Raw genomic sequence first — 22,665 nt, 5'->3', positions numbered from 1 at the left:
GTGCTTGTTTCTGAGAAGTCTTTTCTGACTCACCGGCATGCTTCCAGAAGATGGCAGAAGGGCCATGTGGGGGTTGGAAACTGTCCCATGTGGAACAGTTGAACAAACAGGGGACTTTAACCAGGTGCAGAGGCATCATGATAGCTTCTCATGGAAAGGGGCACAAGCTCCTTATGGTGCAGGATGCACACCACTAGGGTAGAAGATCTAGGAAGCAGGTTTCAGCTTAATCTGAGTGAGCACGTGGCCATACTTAGCATTGGCTCTTGCTGTTGACAGCTGTCCTTTCTTGAGCACAGCCTGTTTGAAGAGTCGCGATAAGTGCTTTATGTGCTCTGTCTCACTTATTCCTATACCCACTCTATAGGGCTGAGTGCTGTTCTCATTTTACAAATGAGGCTGAGATTCAGGTTTAGTAACTTGGGACAAAGCCATATAGATGATGAGTGGCAGAGCCAAAACTGGAACTAGAACTGGGTCTGAACCCAGAAACCCATTCTCTTATCTACTCTCTGCTCTGGCCAAGTGTTAGATTAGGGCAGCCTAACCACCTTCAAGAGGCACTTCAGATTCCGGCTTATGGGGAGCTGTGCTTTGCTGCCCTGGGAGGTCCCTCCCAACCCTGACACTCTGTGATCTCAGTATCACCCTCACCTGCAGTGTGCTGCCATCACACTGCAGCGCAGGACGGTGGCCCCACCCCCAGCAGGCCTTCTTCTGGCTGCCCGATCATCGCACACCAGGAGCTGCCGACTCTGCTCACCTGTGTCTGCCTCACCTCGCCAGAGCACAGCCTCCTTTTACAGGGTCAGGGACTGGCTCTTTTATCTCTCCTTTCCCCCAGCACCCAGTGTGTCTACTTCACATGGTGGAGATCTGCTCTGGCCGCTCTCTCACAACTGGCCACAAGTGGTATCTGATGCATGTTTCCTTACAAAATCCCAGGATAGAATATGTAACAGTGACTCCAGAAGGATTCCGGTACCGGGGACAAATCTTCCCAACTGTGAATGGCCTTTTCAGGTGGTTTAAGGATCACTATCAGGACCCTGTACCAGGTGAGTGCTGCTCTGTCTGACCTCTGGAGTGTGGTTACAGGGACACCTAAGTGCTGAGTCAAGATCATCACTAGCCTCCTGTAGGAGGGGCTGAGGCCTAGGCTGTCACTGTAGCTGTCTTAATTCCTACTCCATCCTCCTGGCATCAGGAAGGTCCATCCACTTTGCCTATACAGCTTCCCTTTTTATTTATTTAGCCATACCAAGAGACTTAGTTCCCTGACCAGGGATTGAACCTGCGCCCTCAGTAGTGGAAGTGCAGAGTCCTAACCACTGGACTGCCAGGGAATTCCCCCAGCTTCCCTTCTTTCCACCCACCTCAGTACTTCTCCCAGCCCCCTAAACTGTAAAACCAGAAGTAGGTTTCTGGAGAGACGTAACTCGGGCCATTTCTTACAGGCATCACCCCCAGTAGCAGTAGCAGGACCCGGACACCTGCTTCTATCAATGCTACCCCAGCCAACATCAACCTTGCAGGTAAGGAGCTCATGCCGGGGACTGGGGGTCAGAGGGATGGAGGATGGAGCTAGAAGGACTCTCACCTCTAACATGCCCGTCTCCCACCTCTGTGTGCTTACAGATCTGACACGGGCTGTGAACGCCCTGCCCCAGAACATGACCTCACAGATGTTCAATGCCATTGCTGCCGTGACAAGCCAAGGCCAGAACCCTAATGCCACCCCAGCGCAGTGGGCCTCCAGCCAGTACGGCTATGGCGGCAGCGGCGGGGGCAGTAGCGCTTACCACGTACGTGGCTTGGGGAGGAAGCTCCCTGCAGAGGGTAGGGAAGGGTGAAAGGGAATGGTCATCCCTTCCCAGCCTGTGTCCGTAGACTGGCCTCTGCGGTGCCCACCACGAGGGCCTTCATTAGGAGATGGGGCTGCCACAGTATTAGGAACTGTCTCCAACAGATGTTGCCTTTTCTCAGGCGCATTTGCAGGGAAAGGGAATAAAAGAAGTTCTGACCTTTCCACAGTCTTTTGGGGTTTTTGGAACCCTCAAGCCTCTAGAAACCTCGAGTGGTCAAGTAGTTCTGCCGCTCAGAACCACACACTGCTCAGGAGAGGGTCAGCTGGAAAGCTCGGTGCAGAGCCCAAATTTTCAACGTGCCAGAAACTCACAGGAAGATCAAAAAAAGCACAAAACCCATCCCAATTCAACTGTTAACCCTTCTGCAGGTGTTCCCGACGCCAGCCCAGCAGCCAGTGGCCACACCACTAATGACCCCCAGCTACTCCTACACAACCCCGAGCCAGCCCATCACCACGCCACAGTACCACCAGCTACAGGCCAGCACCACCCCACAGTCTGCCCAGGCCCAGCCCCAGCCTTCCTCCAGCTCCCGGCAGCGGCAGCAGCAGCCAAAGTAAGTACACAGGTGGTGGCACAGCCATGACCCAGGTGATGTCCCCAGGAGGACTGCTTTCTGGGAGAAGACAGAACACAGGGTGGCAGCAGGCCACAGCTGCTGTCCATAGATGTGAGGTCCATTTCTGCAAGAATGGAAGCTCACCAGTGACTGCTAGGAAGGTTTTCTTCTAGTGAGCCCCAGGAGAGTCCCAGTCTCAAAAGCCCTTGTTCTCCCTCCCAGGTCCAACAGCCATGCAGCCATCGACTGGGGGAAGATGGCAGAACAGTGGCTGCAGGAGAAGGAGGCAGAACGGCGGAAACAGAAGCAGCGGCTGACGCCTCGGCCTTCCCCCAGCCCTATGATCGAAAGCACCCCCATGTCTATTGCTGGCGATGCCACCCCACTCCTGGACGAGATGGATCGGTAGGGGGCCTGCTCCTAGGACTCTGGTTACCTCTGAGGCTGGGAGAGGCCTGGCTGCCCCTTGCCTCACTCCCTGCCCTTCCTTTTCTGTCCATAAAGTGGCGTGAATTGACGTTCTCGTTGGTGGTCAGCCTGGATGGGTGACAGGCTGGATGGCCTTGCGAACTTGAGCTCAGTATACGCTAGGCAACAATACTCCCACTCCAGGCCCTCGCCAACCACCTGTCCTGGGACCAGGCTGGGAGGGGAGTGTGGCAGGGAGGAAGAAGAGGAAGAAGAAAATAAGAGTGGAACAAATTTTTGTATTCTACTCCCTACAAGCCATTTTGAGCTTCTGCCCTCACCTGACTCTGGGCTGTGACGGGGCACCAGCTCAGCACGTGAGTCTTCCCTAGCTCTCGTGGGGAGACAGATGCTATTTATTCAGTTTGGGACAGGAGAGAGAGGAGGGAAGGTATTTCTGACCCTGATGCCAACAGCTTGGGTGGCTATCAAAGCAGGATCACAAGGGATGCAGGGGAGCAGTGTAACCTGCCTGGCCCCCACCTGGCTGCCCGTACCCCCCTGCTGCCACCGCTTCCTGCCTGTCATTTGAATAAACAGTGTTTCTACAGAGCACTCAGAGAAGCCTCTCTCTGCAACTCTCCAGCTCTTGAGGGGGGAGCTTTCAAAGCAGTTCGGAGCTCTGAGGGCTCCCCTGACTCCCTTTGCTAGGCCATCAGAGAGGCAGGGACTTACAGAGGAGAGGTGCTTCTGCATCATATTGCCTAGGGTCACATCCCTGCTCCGCTTCCCAGCCCTGTGACCTTGAGCCAGTTCCTGTTGTCTCTAAGCCAGTTTTCTTATCTGTGAAATGGGGATGATGATACCTCCCTCAGCAGGGCAGCTGTGAGGACTAAGACAGAATGTGGGACGTGCTAAGTCCAGTGCCTGGGGACCCGTCAGGCCTCAGGAAATGTTGGCAGCTGTTACTACACTCACACACAGCCACCCCATCCACTGCGCCTTCTACTCTTTGGCATGTGGGAGAAAGGCCACAAGTCAATCTGGGTTTCTCCACTTGAGCCCTGCACCTCTCCCCTTTTCGCCGGCTGGGCCTTGGTCTCTGACAGTACCTCTACGTGAGTCAAATGCATCTGCCCCAGGAGGGGCCCCACACTCACCTGGTCCCACACATACACAGCCCTGGCGAAGGGAGCTGGAATGCTGCAGGGGAGGCTGGTCCCTGGCACTAGTCCCTGCCCCCAGCCCCACTGCCTCTTGCTCTGGACTGATCACCCTGTGTTTGTTCACAAAGGCTTCATCTCACAGCTTTGCCTGTCAGCAATGGGAAAGCAGGGCTTTGGGGCTCAGCAGAAAAGTCAGAAAAAGCCACTGCTACCCAAATTTGGAGAGCTCCCTGCCTTGCTTTTCTTCATTCAAGATCCTTTTAGCTGTTTGTTGGCAAGAGCTGGGGGAAGGGGCTGGCTTTCTGACAGGAATTCAGTTCCTTTCCCTTCAGCACAAAAGATCTAGAAGCGCCTAGCAGGGAGCAGGGCCACACCAGCTGGGAGGATCGTGTTCCTTTTGATGCCACCAGCACCTTCCCCAGGGCCACTTAAGTAGGGAAAGGCCAGGCACGGTGGCACAGAGTGGGTTAAAAGGTTCAATTTATTAGGGGTATAACTGCACACAGTACTGCCCATCACCAAGTGGATTTCACACAGACCTGTCTGCCAGTAGACAGGAAGCCGCCTTCCCACCCGGATGTGCTCTTCTGCCCCAGACCTAGGATGTTGCAGAGAAACAGACTGTGCCCCTTTCCCTGCCTTCCGCCTATCCCTGCCTTCCACCTACCTTCTATGGACTTCCTCTTGGAAGACGGATTGCCCTGCAGAAACCCCTGCAGCTCCTTAGCCCCTCGGCTCCAGCTATGCCCAGAGCCCGCCCCCTTCCCCCAGAAGTTGCCAGGTTGGAGGGAGAGAGAAGCAGGGGGTCAGCTACAGGCTTGATCGCATTTATTCTTCACCCTGGTTGCCCTGGCCTCAACTGAGATTGGGGTTTGATGCTGGGGGAGATTTCCTCTTGTTGATCTTCTTGACGGGTGAGGTCTTCGTCCCCGGCTTCTTGGCCTGGACCCCGTTCTTCTCTCTCTTCCTGGGTGATGAAGACTCCACCATGTCCTCACTGGAGGGTTCCTCCCGCCCAGGGTCATTGTAACTGTCCTCACTCTCCAGATCTTGCCGGCTCTCTGGGCTGGACTGTGACATCCTGGCCAACTCTCTTGGGCTTAACGATCGGCTTAAGTCTGGAGGTGATTCCGATTTAACTGGGCTTTTCTTCTTAGTCAACTTGCCCTTCTTGACTTTTTTCTTCACCTTTGCCTTTTCGTCCGTCTCCTCCTCCTTGTCTTTCTCTTTTTCCTTTTTCTTCCTTATCTTCTTGATCACCTTGTTGCCCTGGGACTTCCCTGTGGGGCTTTCGGAACGCCAGATGGTGATGGGAGCTGCTGAGTCAGGGGTACCCATGACCATGCCCATGGCTGTGTCGGTGCGGGTGGGCCCCACCTGGGTCGGGATGGGAGGCTGGCTTTCTTCCTCCTCCTCCTCCTCCTCTTCTTGGTTTAGGTCATCTGCCCCACACTCATGGTGGATGGGATGGTGGATCACTGCCACAGAGACAGGCCTGTAGCTTTTGCACCTAGCAGGAAGGAGAACAGGGAAAGATGGTTGACAGAGTGTGGGAACCAGTGCCCCCCGTCAGCCTGCTGGCACTCACCAGCCATACCAGAATCGCTCCACACACTCTTCCTCTGGGATGAGCTCAAAGCATGGGGACTGGATGATGTTGAAACAGTCCGAGTCCGCATCTTGGGAGCAGGTTGGGCCCACCTCTGCGGAGCTGCTATTTGTCTTCTCTGAGCAGTCCTTCAGCCTGCCACACAGGGGACTCAGCCTGGCTCCCCCTACCTCCATGACTCCCCAGGGACCCAGAGCAAGAAGCCTGAGGGACAGCGGGTTGCCACTGGGCTCAGCCCAGGCTGCCAAAAGACCTCCCCATAGCTCCTGGGCTGGCAGCACCAGGTTAGAGCTGAAGCAGGAAACCACAGTGAAAATTTTGGACCGGGCTCTGCCCAGGAATCTCTCCTGGGCTGTGGGTCTCCCAAGGGGGAGGGCCCTTACCTGGAGCCACAGTCACAGTGGCTGATAGAGTGCAGGTGCACATCGTGGTGGCCATAGTCAGAGGTGAAGGGATGGATGATGTGCCTGGTGCACTTTTTGTGTTCCCAGCAGCACCTGTCCGCATCTTCTTCGAATTCACCTGAGAGGGTAGGAGTCTATGGCAGCAGCGGCAGCACACCTGGATCTCCCTCCCACAGCTCAGTTTAAAGGCTTCACCAAGTTCACATGCTGCCACCATCTTCCCCCACCTCCCCCACAGCTGGTTGTTTTATTTTTTTTCTTTCTTTCTTTCCTTTTTTTTTTTTTTGGCTGCCCTTTGCGGCTTGTGGGATCTTCGTCTCCCGACCAGGGATTGAAGCCACGCCCCGGCAGTGAAGCACCGAGTCCTAACCACTGGACTGCCAGGGAAATCCCGCCCACAGCTGTTTCTACTGCTAAGTAGTAGTAACTCAGCCCAGTGGCACCTTCAGGTCTCAGCACCCCCCTCCCGCCTCTCCCCAGTCCACTGCGCGTGACTCTGCCTGCCCCTTGCAGAGTCCCAGGACAGTGTCTCACCCAGGTCCTCACCAGGTCCCCCCTGCTGTCCTGTGACACCTGCCGCTTCCCTCCCCTGCCTTCTGTGGGAGCCTATCTTCTCGGGCCCTCTGCCGACTCCTGCCTGCTCCTCACCCAGTGCTCGGAGTGCCTGGGTAGGGGAGAGCCCTCTTGCCATGGCGGAGGGGAGCACCACTTCAGAGGCCCAGAAGCTAAAGCCGGAAGCAGCAGCACCCACAGCTGCCTTGCACAGGCCCAGGAGGCCAGTGTCCGACCCCTCACAGCCTCTGAAGCCACTCCAGCCCCAGGGCCGGCTACAGCATTACGGCTCAAGCCTGGAGGGGTACCACAGCTGGCTAACTCCCTCCAAACAGGCCAGGAGGACTGTGTCTTTATTCAGCCCCTACAAGGGGTGGAACTGGGGCAAAACCTCATACCGGCCACCAGCCGGTAGTTAACCCAGGCTGGGGGGTGTTACTACAGGTGGCCTTAGAAGTACTTGAAAGATGAGACAGCAGCTTGGTCTGAGCCTTCCTCACATTCCTCTTCCCTGTCCCTCCCACCCACCAGGCTGTGGGGAGTCTGGGCCCCCATACACCCCTGATCCCCTTTAGTGGCCTCCCTTTCTGCTTCCTTTCCTCCCATGCCCTTTCTCCATCTCGGGGAAATACGAGGCAGGGGGAATAAGAGGCCTGCATGTGAGGCAGGACCCTGGAACATCACCACCACCTCGGGGGTTCTCCAGCACCACTGAGCTATGGCAACTGCCCTGAACTTGCAGTGAGGCCTGAGTCCAAGTCTAGCTATGTAACCTAGGGCAAGTTACTTTACTTCTCTGAGCCTTCATTTCCTCATTCACAAAATGGGGATGACGGTTATACCTATTCTGCAGGGTTGTTGGGAGGACTCAGTTCACATGTGTCAAAGATATCTGTGCACCATACATAAAGTGCTGTACCAAGTAAAGAGGTGATTGTAGGGCTTCCTAGGTGGCGCAGTGGTTAAGAATCCGCCTGCCAATGCAGGGGACACAGGTTCGATCTCTGCTCCAGGAAGATCCCACATGCCACGGAGCAACTAAGCCCGTGGTGCCAAAAAAAAAAAAAAAAAAAGAGGTGATTGTAGCCTCCAGGAAGGGCTGGCCCTCTCTGGCACAAGAAGGGATCTCAGGTAGGGCAGCTGGATGACCCCTTCAGGACCAAACACTTCCCTCCCTCCTGCCTACCACCAGGTGAGGGGTGGTGGGGACCCCTGGGGCCAGAAATTGGCCCAGACCTACCTCCAGAGGAGAAGGTAGACGCGTCAGTGCTGGACGCCACACCAGCCAGCGGATGTCCTCTCTCCCAGCTGGGTAACCTGTTTATATCTGAGAGAGTACAGAGTGGTAGCATGCCATTCATTCAAAAAGCATTTCCTGAGAAGCTCCAGGTGCAGGCCCCAGGAGGTGCAGAGAGTAAAAGAACAGGTTCCTCCTGCTCTCAAGGGGCTGGGGGAGGGGATGAGGAGGGGAGACGCAGGAGAGGTCTGTGGGACAGTGCATGACCAGTAGTGTGAGGCAGACACTGATAGGAAGGGAAACGTGGGGAGAAGGCCTGCGGGAGGACAGAACGAGGACACATACTGAGATGGGGAGAGAGGGACCTTCTTGGAAGAAGCATAATAGGAGCTGAATCTGGAGTAATGAATAGGTGTAAGCCAGAGTCTAGGCAAGAAGGGGCAGTTCTGGAATTGTCCCAGGGTGTCCCCAAACACAATTCCAACCAGACAGCAGCTCCATCCACAACCACAGGGTAGAGTCTGCCACTTCCTTTGTCTTCCTACAATTGGCTTTGTCCTTTGGGGTACTGGAACTGAGTCCTGCTTAAGGAAGGTAGCCGATTGCTTGGGGACTTCAGCTGGGCCTTCAGTGGCACTTGGTCATCGTTCTACAGGTCCCTGGTCAGCTCCTTTTGTTCTCCACAGCACAGGAAGTACTCAAAATTAATGGAATAAATGAGTGAAATGCCAAGCACTTCCCTGGAAACTCCTACCCTGCTTCTGTTCCTCTCAGCACAAAATTTTACCAGTGTTACCTGTGGCTGCTCTCACCCTCATCAACTTCCAGCCTGGGGAAGTGTCCCTCCTTCCTCCTGCCCAACCACCTGAACTCTAGGTCCCAGCCAGAATTCTTGCCTTCTTCCTCTTTAATGTTTTGTTTTGTTTTTCTCCATACAGGCTATGAACATCTTTAAACAAAACACTCTGTGAATGCTGTTTCTCCCTCTGCCACTGCATAACTACCCCTCTTCCTTTTCAATCTACATTTATTCACTCCCTCATTTAACAGACGGATTAGCTTCACTAGGCAGTAGTGAAGCAGGCCCAGTCCCTACTTTTAGTGGGCTCAGAATCTCTACCTCTCTCTTCTACTCCAGCCACCTTTATCAGAATAGCCAGGCAAAGGCCACCAGTGATCTAATAGCCAAACCCAGTGGTTTTCTTTTTGTCTCATCTCACTTGACCCTTTTGACCCCTCTCATCTCTCTCTTGTCCTAGCTTTTTGTTCTTTCCTAACTTCTTTGCTGTCCCCTTTCTCTGCTGTACCCATTAAATTGATGATTACCAGGGTTCTGTCTTTGGCCTCCTTCTCAGAAGGCTCTACAGGCTTATCTTGGATACTGTTAACCACTTCCATGGTTTCAACATCCACTAATAAAAATGACATAAATCTGGGTCTCCAATCTAGACTGCTTTCCTTAGCATGTAGCCAATGTCCTCTTAGACATTCCCAAAACATCAGACCAGCGTGTCCCATACCAGCCCACCATCTTCTCCCTACCCTTCACGGACCACCTCCTCTTGTATCTTCCATTTCAGACAGCAACAGATACCTCAGCTAGAAATCTAGGGATCATTCTTTCCCTCACTTCTCACCAATCTGATGACCAAGTCTTGCCATGGCTACACCTGCCCCTACATCTGTCTCTGTCTTGGTTTAGACCCTCATTATCTCTGACTGAGACAGCTGGAGTAGTCCCTGCCTGGCCTGATTTCTGTGTCACTACCCACATCCAGTCCTCACAATGCAGCCAAACTGGTTCAGCACCTTCCCCCTCTTTAACAGCATTCCACTGCCTTCAGGATGAGGTGCAGACTCTTTATCAGGACATAACTGGTGCCCAGAACCTGGGCCCTGGTTCCTTCTTCAGTTATAAGCGCCTCTCATCCATCCATCCCTCCTCCCACTCCTCCCTTTTCCATTCCTTCTCTCCTGCCTCCCACTCCCTAGGAACACCTGGTCATCTTGCAAAAAACAATGCAATTCAAGTAGAATTGGTCACACCTGTCTTTTGCCCTTTTACCCTGCGCCAATGTGCTTCATGTGTTTATAGCAACCTGAGAACAAAGCCTATATTTAATCCACATCTGTATCTACAGATCCCGGAACATGGAAAGTGCTCAGTAAATGTTGGTTGATTGAATGAACACATGAGTAGAAGAGAATAAAGCCCCTGCTGGAGCCACAAAGAAGCTATGGCATTGGAGATTCTGCTCGGGGTTCAAACCTGGGGACTTTTCTAGGGAAAGAGAACTGATCTTGGATGAGCATCTTCCCAATGTCAGGCACTGTGCTGGGCTTTTTTTTTTTTTTTGGCTGGGGGGGGTGGCTTTTAAAATATGCCTTTGATTCTAAATCCTCACCAAAGCCCATTTTATGGATAGGGACAGAGAGACTTATGATAAGCAACTTGTCCAAAGACACAAGTAGGTTAATAGATGACAGAAGTATGATTCAAATCCAGTTTCCCTGGCTCCATAAGCTATGCTCTTTCAGCCTGTCTACTTGCGGTTCCTATCCAAAACCTGTCCTACCAGCTCTTACTTCCCACTACACCCGCTTTTCAACTCTAACAGAACAGCCAGTTCCTCACCCTCCGGTTTTACTCAGTCCTGACTCCACACCTGCCAGTGTCCAGCCTGGACCCTAAGGTCAGGCAGAGAAGCCTGGGTCAGGGTCAGGATTCAAACTCTGCGTGCTCTCTCCAGAGTCACCATGTTAAAGTCTTATATGCAGGGTCCACTGACTAACTCCCCGACACCCCCAAGAAGCCTTGACAATTAAAACTCTGTTTGCCAAGGGGAAGGACTTAATAACTCTCCTCAGATCTTCAGTCGGACTTTCCGACTGAAGTAGCAGTCCAGAGCTCCTGCAGCAGAAGTGTCTAAAGTAGGACACAGGGGGGACTTCATAACGAATGAAAGTGATAGCTTAAAAGGAAGAGGGAGGCTTGTGGTCTCTTTCTCAGTAGGGCATTATTCGGGGCGCAGGGTTCTAACTCAAAACTCACAGGTGATGCTCATTTGTACAGAATCCTTCCAGTCTTGCGGGCTGAGGAGCTACCCCACCCTTGAGGCACAGGGGGTGGGGTTCCAGGTTGGGCACCCGAGCAGTCGAACCGGGGGAGGGAGGGAGGGAGGGAGGAAAGGAGGGAGTGATCAAGAAGGGAAGGAGGGAAGAGGAGGGAGCAAGGCAGGGCAGCTGCTGTCTCCTTGGAAATGCCGCCCTGGCCCCGCCCACATCTAGAGGCGATTGTGATGTCACGCGTGGAACTTCCAGACTTTTTCCTGTCCCAGAGTCAATGGAACCCGCCCGCCTCAGCCTCGGCGACTAGTTGGGCACTGGACCGTGGGCTCCAGCCAAGTGCCACACTTCTTGGGCAGAGGCTTGAGCCCCAGGCTGTGGCACAGCAATGCCTTCCAGCCCTACAACCGGAGGTCGCAGCTCTGGCTCCAACCGGACCACCCCAGCTGAACTCGCAGGCCGTCCTCCAGGTCCTCAGGACCCCAGTCCTCAATCATTGGTCCACGGCTCGACGTGAGCCCGCCCCCAAGTCCTAACTCCGCCCCAGCCAGCCACTGGCCCCCGCCTCCTTCGTCGGTCTGTCTCAGGTTCCACACCCTCCTTGGGTTCTCAAGCCAGCCCCCGTGCCACGCCCCCAGCTGGAAGCCCTCCCCTAATCTCCACGCCCCCTCCTTACAGGTGCAGCTCTCGTCCCACGAGCTGGCATCGTCCTCAGTTTTTTCCTTAGTCCACCTTTCAATCCTCAGTGTGGTCCTGACCCACATATCTCTCAGCCTCGTTCTTCGTCCCTACGAGACTCTTCCTTGCAGAAGTCCAACTCTGAACCTCAGCTTGGCCGAGTCCACCGTAAACACCAGTCTCAGCTTCGCCCCAGTCCAGGTCTTAACTTCGCCTCATGCTTGCCCAATCTCCCCCCTCCCTCAGCTCTAGGCTGCGTTATCTTAGCCCAAATCTGAGCTTCAGCTGCGCTCTTCATTCGGGGGCTCCCAGCTCCTTCCGGGCCTCTCCCTCTTTGCTCCACTTTAACCTTAGCACCTCCTCTTTATCTCAGGCCTCAATTTTAGCTCGGCCGCTCAGGCCCAACCCTCAGTCCCATCCCTAGTTCCTCTCCAGATCTACTCCCGGTTTAGTCCTACCCTCAGACCCCAGCCCCGCCCCAACCTCGTTCTTAGCCCCGCCCCAGCTATTCTCTCACCCTCCAGGCCCCTCCCAATCCTTCAGAACCCAGATGCTGCCCTCAGCCCCGCCCCCAATCTGCACTCTGGCCCTTCACCGCCCTCCTGGGGAGCTGCTCCCTCCAAACTCCGACCCGCCATCCTGGCTCTTCTAAGGTCCCTCCTTCCCTGGCGGGAGGCCTGGCTCGCGCTCTCTCTCTCCCCGCCCGCAGGCCCCTCCGCTGGAGCCCAGGTAATGAAGACATGATGTGGCGCCCACCCCCAGTGGTCCTTTTAGCCCCTATGGGGCACCCTGTCCCAGAGACAATACTGCCCAACATAGATGTCAACATAGAGCCAAAGAATCTTGGTCACTCTTCCCCCCAATATTTATTACGATAGTTAAGGTTTCTGAGCTCTTCCTGTGTGTTAGTGCTTTATTTCACTCTTGCAATCTCATGCTTTATCTCCACAGGCTTGCCCCATGCAGGGAGCAGGAAAGCTGCACGCACAGTAACCACCACACACCCGCCTCACACCGGAGACCCCTCTCACCCTTTAGTATACACACTGCACATGCATGTACCACGCTCAGAGCGCACGTTAAAAAATCTACTCACCACACATGGACCAACACAACACGCACATATGCACACGCCTCTCAGAGACACCACCCAGAACACAGACCCATACTCCTGCTCCCCACACTCCACGCAACACAAACACTCCACAACAGTACTATGGTGCAGCATGCACGACACACACACACACACTCTCTCTCTCTCTCTCTCTCTCTGTGAGGCAAGGGTTGGGGATCACAGTCCTGTAAGGGAACAGAGATGGAAAAACAATTCCAGGAGAGTGTGAAGTGTTAGAGCCACATCACTAACTTTCCATACATCACATCTCTCAATTTCTCTTGGAACCAGGCTCCAAAGCCAGGCTATGGCTCAAAGGATGGAGAGAAGGGAAGAGGATGCTGTTTAAACGTTGTTTTCTCCTGAGTCATCAAGGGCCTCTCCTGCTGCTGCTCTGCATGATCTCGACCTTCACCTTCCTCCAGACCAAGCAGTCTGAGTGGGTAGGACCACCACCCAGACCCTCTCACCACTGTAGCTTTAGAGAACTCTGGGAATAGCGGGGGGGGGGAAGCATGGAAGGGGGAGTATGCAGAAAAGCCAACTCTTCCAGAGTAGTGGGTAAGAATGGAAGTAAAGGACAGAGCACTTGCCGACTGAGAACAAGGATCTGTTTTTTTATCTTGACCCTCCACGGCCTCCCAGGATGACACGAGCCACGTGTTCTTCCATTGTTGGCCCAGATATCCGAGACACTTCCAGCCAATCTCTGGCTCTGGGTCAGATGTCAACAGAGAGCCAGGTTCTTGATCACTCTTCACCCAAACTGTTATTATAATAGTTTAATTTTTTTAGCTCTTCCTATGTATGTGTTAGTGCTTTATCTTATTTCATGCACGAAACCTCATTTTACAGATGAGGCAACTGGGAATTCCCTGGTGACCTACTGGTTAGGATTCTGCGCTTTCACTGCCATGGCCCTGGTTCAATCCCTGGTCAGGGAACAGAGATCCCATTAGCCACAGAGCACACCTCCCTCCACCCTCCACCCCCCAAAAAATAATAGAGATGAGGAAACTAAGAGAATAAGCAATTTGTCTGAGTGTCCCAGGATGGAGGGCAAGAATTCAAATGCAGATCCTTCTGACCTGGAGCACATCCTTTTTTTTGAAGAGGGAAAAATATCTGTCTTATTTTTAATCCAATTTAGTTTCTTAATTGTTTCAAAATATAAAAATGCACTACTCATAATTTAATGTTTATATCACTCATATAGTTAGATGTTATCACATAGCACATCTTCTGAGTAAGAGCCCTGTCTCTACCTTCCTGGGTCTTCTGCTCAACCCAGAAAGCACCCAAAATTCACTCACTTCTCACTGTGTTCCCCTCAGAGCAGTACTTTTTAAAGAAAAGGCAGGAAGAAGGTGAAACAAATAAAAATATTATCCAATGGTGTATAAGTACCAAGTAGCAGGAGACATTTGCGGGGAAGGGACCAAAGGAAAAGGGTTCTCAAAGATCTCAAAGATAGTTCAGATGTCATCCAGTGAGGGTTCAGTGCATCCCCTCAAACATGGTGCCTGAGCTCCCAGCCTGCCTGAGGCCTGCCCAGAGGCCAGGAATGGCCAGAATCCTAACACAAGGCTCCAGTCCTGAGATCACCATACAGTCCTACCCATTCCACATCCCTGACGCCCCACAAAGGACTCCAGCCCCTAACCTGCTAATAACAGATATTTTAATGCATAAGGCTTAGTGTGAGGCTGGGACCATTAAGCATCCTCAAACCCAGAGGGCCCAGCAGGCTGAGTAAGAGGAGCAGGGCCCACCCACCTCCCCACCACTGGGCACCCTGGAGAGCCTCTGGAGGAGAGGGGGCATCCAATTTTTGGCACAGTGCCTGGGAGCAGGAAGTGACTAGCATGGTCCCAGCTACCTCTCTGGGGATACTGCCACCAAGGGGTAGCTCTTTGGTCTGGAAAAACAGTCAGTGCAAATGTCCAGGGGTTGAGCTCTGGGGGAGTCAAGGTAGCACACTGCCCCAGGGCTGGGCAGTCTCTGGACAGTCCTCTCACCCATCATGGGCAACACATGGGCTTCTTCTTGCTGGCAGTTAGGTAGAGGTTGCTGTCATCACTGTTGATGCCTGAAGAAGGGTAAGAAATATGTGAAGCAGGGATTGGAGGGTCCCTGTGCTCTCTGCCACCCTCATCCAGGAGGGCACTCACGGACAACATCCCCAATGCGCCGGGACCCCGATTTCTCCAGCTCAGCCAGCACGTTGGCCTCAAAGGTCAGTGCCGCCACACGAAAGAAGAACTCCCGGACATTTTCACCTGACACAGGGAGCAGATGGGTGCTCAGGGGCAGTTCCACACCTGGGGTCAATGGGAACAGCTGGAGGTGTAGGAGTGAGAGGCAAGGTAGGCAGGAGTGCCACAGCAGAAGGCTGAATACCTCTGACTCACCAGTGAGAGATGAGACTGCCCAGTACTCAGCCTTCATCTCTTGCGCCACCTTGAGTGCATCTTCCTCCATTAGCATATACTGAGCTGGAGTCTGGGGGAAAGTCAGAGTCAGATGCTGGGGGGGTGGGGTTTCCCTTGACAAGGTGGGAATTCCCTCCACTGGCACACTCACACTCAGGTCCTTCTTGGAACCCACGAGGAAGAGAAGCACACTGGAAGGGTCGTTCTCCTTGAGTGCATCAGCTAGCCACTGCCTGCCACAGAGTGGACAGCAAGGGCTGAGGACGCTGGACAGGCTGCCCCTGCTAACGCTTCTGTGCCCAATGACCCTCTCTCTGGTCCCGGGTGCATCCTTCTCCTTCCCTTGAATGCCCCTGACCCCCCTCTTTTTTCTGAACCTTCTCTTCCCCGAGCCCCCATTATAGTTCAGCATGCCCACGTACTTGGTATGTTCCAGGGAGGCCACATCATTCAGGTTGAAGACAATGATGATGGCTGGAAGAGTGGCAGAAAACAGCTGCAGATTGTTGGGGAAGACACTACTGGCTCATTTCCATAATCCCTCCAGCCCTAGACTAGAGGCCACGTGCCCCCTTACCTCACTTAACCCTGGCCCTTACCTTGAGCTCCTCGGTAGTAGGTTGATGCAATGCATTTGAATCTCTCCTGTCCAGCGGTGTCCCAGCTGGGAGGAAGGAGGGGAAAAACACGGGTATGTGTGGGGCAGGGTGGTGGTGGTGGCTGAGGTGGGGACAGGTGCTGGGAGAAGGAACAGCAGGAAGGAGTGGAGGAAGAACTCACAGCTGCAGACTGAAAGGGACGCCTAACACCTCAAATCGTTCCATCTCAAAGTCTACTCCGATGGTGGCCTTGTAGTTCTTATCAAAGATGTCTTTGCAGAACCTGAAGGGACACCAGATACTCTGGTCCTGAGCCCAGCCCACGTGGCTAGACCTGGGGCGACCCTGCCCAGCCCAACCCAGCTCAGCTCCAGCACCCTCTTACCTATTAATGAGACAAGTCTTCCCCACTGACAGGTCCCCCACCACAATGACCTTGGAGATCTTAAATCTGCTGGACACAAGAATGGGCAGGAAGAGTGAGCACTAGCTCTTTCACTCAGAGGAGTCCCAATGCTCCCTAGAAGGTCCACAAAGGTAGCTGCACCCAGGCTGAGGTTACCATAGACACCAGGCCTGGACAGATATGCTGGGAAGGAGTGTTTCTGTTTCAGTATCAGAGAGACATGATTTTGAATCCCAGCTCTCACTTACCAGCTGTGTAACTTAGGACAATTTTCTTAGCTTCTTTGAGCCTCAGTTTCAACATTTGTTAAGTGGGGATTTAACACACATTTTATTGGGTTGTTGTGAAGGTTAAAATGAGATAAATGTCCTATATTCTGAGACACACACACATATACATTCTAACATCTCTGAAATCAGAATACATCTTAAAAGTGGTGGTGTTTTCCATTTAATAAAAGACAATAATAGTACTCAACACCCTGCCCTGCACACAGTAAATGCTCAATTAATGGTGGCAACTGTTAATAGCAGTACCTTTTTATATCTCCAATGGGACTCATCCCTCTAGGACAGTTCCCTGCATAGATGGTGTGTGGGAAGCTGAGCTGGTGACTGCACCCTCATGTTGGACACCTTCTCTGTGTCAGGAATTAAACTGCCACCTTCCTACGCCACCCCCTCTTTTAGGACTGGCCACAACCCAGCTGGAAGAAAGGGGAGCACACAGGGGCGGGAATAACCATATAGTTGGTAGAGGCTGAAATGGAGCCTCCAGTTATTGGCTCTGTACCCTTGCTTGGACTACCCTTTCTTTGTTTCGGTGTCTCTAACTCACCCCACGGTGCCTGTCCGGTGCTCCTGGCAGGCGCAGGTGACGCGGGGGTGGAAGTCTTTGTGCACGTGCAAAGCGGCCTCCTTCCTCAGGCACTGAGATGGATGGGAGAGAATGGGACTCACCCATGCCTGGCCCTCTTCCCGCAACGAAGCACCCGGGGCGGGGGAGATGGGGCGGTGAGGGCGGGGAGGGGACCACCCAGAAGCAGCAGGCCTAGCTGGGCGGCAGGGCTGGGCCCAAGCCTCTAACTGGTCTGGTGCCGCCTCCTCCCCGCCCACACCCACCGCAGCCAGAAGCCCGACGTGGCCCTGGTGCCTACCTGGGGCAGCTCCGTGAGGACGCGGTCCCTCCGCACTGGCGCCAGAAGGTTCATCTTGCCTGCGGCCTTGCGGGGCGCCCTGAGAAGGCGCGGAGGCCTGATCCGCCCCAACGACCCGGGCCCGTGGAGACCCGACAATCACCCGCGACCGAGGGGTCCCGACTATAACTCGGGGCCAGGGGGAGCCTACGGGAACCCGTGGCCTCGGGGACGCTACGACCACCGCGGGCCACGGGGATGAGACAATCACCCGGGGCCGGGGCGAACCCACAATCACCCGGGCCCGGGGCGCCCCCAGGACGACTCGGGGGCGGGGAGACCCCTCGGCCGCCAAGCGGGGGCGCGGACTCCCGTCTGGGGGGACCCGAGCCCGCGCAGACCCTACGATAACTCGGGGCCGGACAGTCCCTACAATAACTCGAGGCCGTGGAGACCCGACGACAACTCGGGGTTGAGGCGACCCTACCATAACAGAGCGGCCCGGGGGCGCGGAGCGGCCCCGCCACACGGGGTCAGTGTGGGCAGGGATGGCACGGCACCGCCGGTGGACGGCTGGAGGAGGGGGCGAGGGGCCCGGTCGGCTGCAGGGCCTCGCGTCCCACTCGGCTCTCCCTCCGCGAGCGCTGTAACTTGATCCCCGGAAATTCCTGGAAAGGGGCCGCCCCCCGCCCCTCTCCCGGCAGCTCCCAGCCTAGCAGTCGGCCCCGGCCTCCCCCACCCCTCCTCCCCCGCAGCGCTGCCCCAGGTCAGGCTCCCCCGCCAGACGCCTCAGCCGGCGCCGGGCCCGCCCTCACTCAGGTTGGAACCTGCGCAGATGGGGATCCCCCAGGTCTCTCCCCCCTGCACTTCGTGTGGGGGGCGGAGCCTCCATGGGGACCCTTACCCAGCCGAATTGGTGATGGGGAATCGGTGACCGCTGCGCAGCATCTGGCTGCGCCAGGAACCAGCGGGAGGGGAAGGGGGGAGAGAAGGGGCCCTAGGAGAGGCGGCGCTTCTCTCCTCAACTCCAGGCCTAGGACATGACTCATAGGGTCTGCCTCCGCTCGCCCTTCTGCCCTGGGAGGTGGTGGTGGGGGGGCGCTTAGAGGGGGTGCCAGGGTCGGAACGAGGTGCCCACCAAGGAGAGAGATGTCCGAAGTTTAGTGCCTTTTCCTGCAAGGCTTCAGTGTAGATTTGGGGGCCTGGGGGGCCGAAGACCAAGCTGCCTCCCTTGATGGAGGATAAAGGAAGGCTAGGGGGCCGAGAAATCCACCCTTTGGAGAGATCATCGCTCTGGGACATGGGGTCTCTCCTTTGTTGTGGGCGTTCTTCGCTCTGACCCCTTTGGAATCTACCCCCACTCCCCCAGGACTTTTCCTTTTTGCAGTATGCAGGCTAGAAGAGAGGGTAGCACACAACAAATCTCACCTTCAAAGGGGAACTCTGATTCCAAGAGAGGAGGGGAAGGGCAGGAAGGCGATGTGATACGGCGTAAGCACAGTCCTTCAAAGAAGCAAACCTGAGCGTTTACTAAACCTTGCTCTGTGTCAGGAACTGAATTTGGGGATGCAAAGATGACTGGAGCAAGGAAGGGAAGACTCCTTAAAGGGAGGGGACTGTGAATGAAATTATTCCCAAGAAAAACGAGCGTATCCTGGAGAAACCTGAGCACTGGGTGTTTGGAATATTGGTAGTGTCTCTTCAAGAGTATTATCGGGAAGACGCATGAAATCTGTCATAGAGGCAATGTGGCCACCTCTTGCCTCCTCTGACACTTCGCTCTTCCCCTCTGCCTGCCTGACTCGATTTCTTCTGCCACGTAATCATCGTGTTGGAAATAAACCATGTCCCCTCTCTCGACCTCAATTTCCACAGATGTTGTCTGAGAGAGTTGGACTGGACAAATTCTGCTCTAACGTTCTAGAATTTTGCTTCAATCTACCTGAGTCAATCTAACTACAGTATATTAATTCCAGTTTGCAGTGGAACTGCAATCCTGTAACCCTCCTCCCTAAAATTGCTCAAGATGCGAAGCGCTCAGACCCGCGCAGGCGCAGGCTACAAACATCCACCCGCCACAGAAAATAAACACGCGTCTCCAAAAAACTACAACCCCCATGAAGCTTTAGGGTTTGACAAACGGAGGGGCGGTGCTATCTTAGTCACTCTCGCGAGGAAATAAAATTTAACTGCTATTCCCGGCACCGGCCGCAACTGCACATTATCCAATCACCTTTAAGTAAAAAGTATCGCGAGTCTTCGGTGAGACTTGATTCTATAAGCCCGTGGGAACCACTCTAGGAAACCCTTTTCACGAAGATGGCGCCGAAGGCGAAGAAGGAAGGTGTGTTCTGTGGCTGGGGATTCACAGTTGGCTGGTCGGGGGTCCCCACAGAATGAATGGATTGGGAGGACGGTAGCTGGGCCAAGCCTTGCGATGTCTGCTCCAGAGCAGCTTCTCGCGTTTCGGCAACTCTGAGGGGCTCGTGGGCCCAGCCGCATGGTCTGCGCTCCAGTGAAGGGGTTGGGGAAGCAAGCCCGGACGGTACCACCTGCCGGGGACCGCCGGACAGTCGGCTCTGGGGAGCTCCATGTGTCTAGACCTGTAAGGAATCAGTACCCTCAATTTCCCCACCCCCACCCCCCACGTTAAGCGGGGCTTTATGCCCTCGGGATGGCTGGGCGATGGTTCACATCTACTAGTTCACATTCTGGCAAGTGTCAAGCGTCCGATCGTTGCTAGTTTGTTCCTCATCGTATCCCAAGTTCGCCCTAGAATCGTGCAAATGATGGAAAAATTTTAATATCCTGAGACTTGTGATGTCTTCAAAGGAACCACTGATGCACGTGTGGCCTGGGGCGCCCACTATCGGTCTTGAGGCCGTAAGTGATTGATTTCTGAATTCCGCACCCTCGTTTTCTTTTCTCAGCTCCTGCCCCTCCCAAAGCCGAAGCCAAAGCAAAGGCTTTGAAGGCCAAGAAAGCAGTTTTGAAAGGCGTCCACAGTCACAAAAAAAAGAAGATCCGGACGTCACCCACCTTCCGACGGCCCAAAACACTGCGGCTCAGGAGGCAACCCAAATATCCTCGGAAGAGCGCCCCTAGGAGAAACAAGTCAGTACTGCCCCGTATCCATGAAAAGATGTTTGGGTATCCTCCACCGGGTAATGTGGAAATTTACCAAAACTAGAGCATGGCTTCTCAAAACCACGTTGGTATCTAGTGAGCTTCAGTAATGGGAGTATGAGAACAGTGCCCTATATAAGAACAAAAGGAGGCGTTTTTAGCATGTTGGTGGGAATTGTTTAAAACAACCCAGAGTCACTGTCAAGGTTAGGCTAATTATTGTTTCATATATGGTTTACTTTCTTGTGAGTATAAAGTGGGACTTAGATGTTCTTAGGGGGATTCCAGGTTTAGATTGCTCCTCGTTGCACTTTTTTTTTTAATTTTTGCTGTAGGGAATAGTCCTTGAAGGTGAGGTTGTGGGATGATTCTAGAAACTTTCCCAAATATTTACATTCAAGGACTGGTTAGGGGGAGTGAGCAAAAGGTTGGGGGGGGGGGGTGTGAGTGTTTTGGTGTCACACTAGTAATGACTGACCTTAGGAGCACGGTTTAGAGTAGAGCCATGGTAGTCATTACCACCAATGGGTTCTTCCACTGCTTCCTAAGAAAAAGGCAGGAGAGTGGATTGTGTCCACAGAGAAGAGGACTTGACAGACTTTTAACCCCCGTTTTGACCTAGAATTTAAGTGTGATGAAAGGTTGAGATCTGACCTCTACCTTCAAAAGAGAATGGTGAACCCAGACAAATAGAGCCTTGCTTCTCTCAGTTTCAGGGGGAAAGCTGTGTTGTTAGGTGGTCACTGTAACTTTAACCTGAGCTGTAAATAAAAAGTTGCTCTCAAGAATTGATGGCTTGTAAGCCAGTTTTCAGCAACCAAAGGGGGCAAAATAGTCAGTTCAGGCTCATAGTGAAGCACCAACATTCTTTGGAAGCCTAATCTGGGTTTCAAGATTCCATAGTCTCACTTTGTGCTCGTGGGTTAAGTTGTCTAACCTCTTAAGTCTCAAATTTCTTCTAGAAATTTCCCCTTCAGAAATGTTGAGGTCGGGTAAACAATGCAGAAGGTTGGAACTCAAAAATGATTGTTTAATCACTTAAAGGATGAAAGCCTTTGAAATGTCCCCAGGTTGAGGCTCCAGGTCCCTAAGTTTCAGGGTGCATGTGATGACACTGTTCAGCGACCAAAGTCTGACACAAATGATTGCTACCTCAGGGTCTGATGCACCTGGGCTCTTTGGGCCTTGGGCTCCAAAAGAGGGCCCATCCTTTCTGTTACTGGGCCCAAGCCAAGTGACCCCATTTTGCCTCTTTTCCAGGCTTGACCACTACGCCATCATCAAGTTCCCGCTCACCACTGAGTCAGCCATGAAGAAAATAGAAGACAACAACACACTGGTGTTCATTGTGGATGTCAAGGCCAACAAGCACCAAATTAAACAGGCTGTGAAGAAGCTCTATGACATAGACGTGGCTAAGGTGAACACCCTGATCAGGTGAGTGGGGCCCTGTGGGATGGGGAGGAGGCCAGGGCCTCTGTCAGCAGCCAGGAAATTCCTTGATGCTACTTTTAGGGTCAGAAGGAGGCTTCCCAGTGAGCAGCTACTGCTGTATTTATAGTCCCTTAAATATATAGTATAGTCTTCTGAGGAAACATCAGCTGTCCTGCCTCTAGGACTAGGGGTTGGTGCTCATTTTCTTGATCCCTATCCCTAGACAGAAGCAGGCCCTAGAGTAAGATCCAGTTAACATCAGAATACCTGTGCTGTTTCGCATAAAATATAGTTGGCTTCATTTGTGACTTAGTGGCTTCCCTGACCCCTTCTGTGCAAATAATGGAAAAAAATCACTATTGGGGGGAAAGAAGTGTCATGAACAAAGGAACCACTGATGCCAGAAGACTGGGGAGGAAGGGAGGGTTACAGGGGCAGTGAGGGCAGTAGGGACCAAGGTGTCTGTTTCCACCGTAGGCCTGATGGAGAGAAGAAGGCATATGTTCGACTGGCCCCCGATTATGACGCTTTGGATGTTGCCAACAAAGTAAGTTTCCTTTGCTACAAACTCCTTAAGACTTACCTGCCCTTCCTGGGTGCAAATGATGTGTCTGTTAGTGACCAAAGCCTGACTTCGGTGATTAGTCTCAACTGACTGACTGTACCCCTGTCTTTAATAGGCCCTACCCCTCACCATGTGCCCTTCCTTTGCTTTTTAACTGTGCCATTTCTGCTTAATCTTCACATTTCAACTCCCAGTAACAAAGCTCCCTTTTTGTTTTTCAGATTGGGATCATCTAAACTGAGTCCAGCTGGCTAATTCTAAATATAAAAGTTTTCACTATGTATGCTTCTTGTCTCTTGTTGATTTC

General features: G+C 53.4%; 4 protein-coding genes and 4 non-coding genes across 14 annotated transcripts in view; 6 read left to right on the top strand and 2 right to left on the bottom strand.

The window, feature by feature from the left end:
* The window catches only part of SUPT6H (SPT6 homolog, histone chaperone and transcription elongation factor), a 29,727-nt gene extending 26,277 nt beyond the window's left edge, over positions 1-3,450 (top strand). The window contains exons 33-37 of the mRNA XM_057715091.1: positions 946-1,058; positions 1,458-1,535; positions 1,639-1,805; positions 2,237-2,424; positions 2,650-3,450. Of these exons, the coding sequence (XP_057571074.1) occupies positions 946-1,058; positions 1,458-1,535; positions 1,639-1,805; positions 2,237-2,424; positions 2,650-2,836 (733 nt within the window). The 3' untranslated portion in view covers positions 2,837-3,450. The remainder of the gene's footprint in view (positions 1-945; positions 1,059-1,457; positions 1,536-1,638; positions 1,806-2,236; positions 2,425-2,649) is intronic.
* A 1,030-nt stretch (positions 3,451-4,480) lies between these two features.
* On the bottom strand, positions 4,481-11,945 carry PROCA1 (protein interacting with cyclin A1). Of its 2 annotated transcripts, none has more exons than XM_057714536.1 (5): positions 11,546-11,945; positions 7,807-7,893; positions 5,994-6,132; positions 5,590-5,745; positions 4,481-5,511 (listed from the first exon to the last, which is right to left on the bottom strand). In XM_057714536.1, exons 1-5 carry the CDS (start codon positions 11,631-11,633, stop codon positions 4,857-4,859), a joined length of 1,125 nt encoding a protein of 374 aa, XP_057570519.1. In that variant the 5' UTR covers positions 11,634-11,945; the 3' UTR covers positions 4,481-4,856. The 2 variants fall into 2 exon arrangements, with proteins under 2 accessions (XP_057570519.1, XP_057570521.1); XM_057714538.1 differs by lacking the exon at positions 11,546-11,945 and adding an exon at positions 10,856-10,901 and having other exon boundaries at positions 5,994-6,117.
* Positions 11,946-14,325: 2,380 nt separating this feature from the next.
* RAB34 (RAB34, member RAS oncogene family) lies at positions 14,326-18,730 on the bottom strand. 6 transcript variants are annotated; one of them, XM_057714531.1, is made up of 11 exons: positions 17,721-18,120; positions 17,255-17,467; positions 16,936-17,027; positions 16,078-16,146; positions 15,874-15,975; positions 15,693-15,757; positions 15,516-15,567; positions 15,245-15,326; positions 15,073-15,163; positions 14,833-14,940; positions 14,326-14,750 (listed from the first exon to the last, which is right to left on the bottom strand). In XM_057714531.1, the coding sequence occupies exons 2-11, from the start codon at positions 17,306-17,308 to the stop codon at positions 14,683-14,685; spliced, it is 783 nt and encodes a 260-aa protein (XP_057570514.1). In that variant the 5' UTR covers positions 17,309-17,467; positions 17,721-18,120; the 3' UTR covers positions 14,326-14,682. The 6 variants fall into 6 exon arrangements, with proteins under 6 accessions (XP_057570514.1, XP_057570515.1, XP_057570512.1 ...); XM_057714532.1 differs by having other exon boundaries at positions 16,078-16,143; positions 17,721-18,117; XM_057714529.1 differs by lacking the exon at positions 17,721-18,120 and adding an exon at positions 18,662-18,730 and having other exon boundaries at positions 15,073-15,326.
* Positions 18,731-19,423: 693 nt separating this feature from the next.
* On the top strand, positions 19,424-22,638 carry RPL23A (ribosomal protein L23a). Its single transcript, XM_057714535.1, has 5 exons — positions 19,424-19,577; positions 20,164-20,347; positions 21,620-21,796; positions 22,271-22,340; positions 22,580-22,638. The coding sequence occupies exons 1-5, from the start codon at positions 19,553-19,555 to the stop codon at positions 22,592-22,594; spliced, it is 471 nt and encodes a 156-aa protein (XP_057570518.1). The 5' UTR covers positions 19,424-19,552; the 3' UTR covers positions 22,595-22,638.
* On the top strand, positions 20,014-20,080 carry LOC130841085 (small nucleolar RNA SNORD42). Its single transcript, XR_009050128.1, has one exon. It is a non-coding gene; the product is annotated as a small nucleolar RNA SNORD42 (small nucleolar RNA).
* On the top strand, positions 21,458-21,529 carry LOC130841092 (small nucleolar RNA Z17). The gene has a single exon (XR_009050134.1). It is a non-coding gene; the product is annotated as a small nucleolar RNA Z17 (small nucleolar RNA).
* Positions 22,127-22,196, top strand: LOC130841086 (small nucleolar RNA SNORD42). Its single transcript, XR_009050129.1, has one exon. It is a non-coding gene; the product is annotated as a small nucleolar RNA SNORD42 (small nucleolar RNA).
* On the top strand, positions 22,389-22,459 carry LOC130841094 (small nucleolar RNA Z17). Its single transcript, XR_009050136.1, has one exon. It is a non-coding gene; the product is annotated as a small nucleolar RNA Z17 (small nucleolar RNA).
* Positions 22,639-22,665: the final 27 nt, after the last annotated feature.

This window comes from Hippopotamus amphibius, chromosome 17, assembly GCF_030028045.1.
Source record: "Hippopotamus amphibius kiboko isolate mHipAmp2 chromosome 17, mHipAmp2.hap2, whole genome shotgun sequence".
In the NCBI taxonomy this organism is placed as follows: Eukaryota; Metazoa; Chordata; class Mammalia; order Artiodactyla; family Hippopotamidae; genus Hippopotamus; species Hippopotamus amphibius.
The sequence above is the reverse complement of the archived record's forward strand: the minus strand, read 5'-3'. Positions and strand labels throughout refer to the sequence as shown.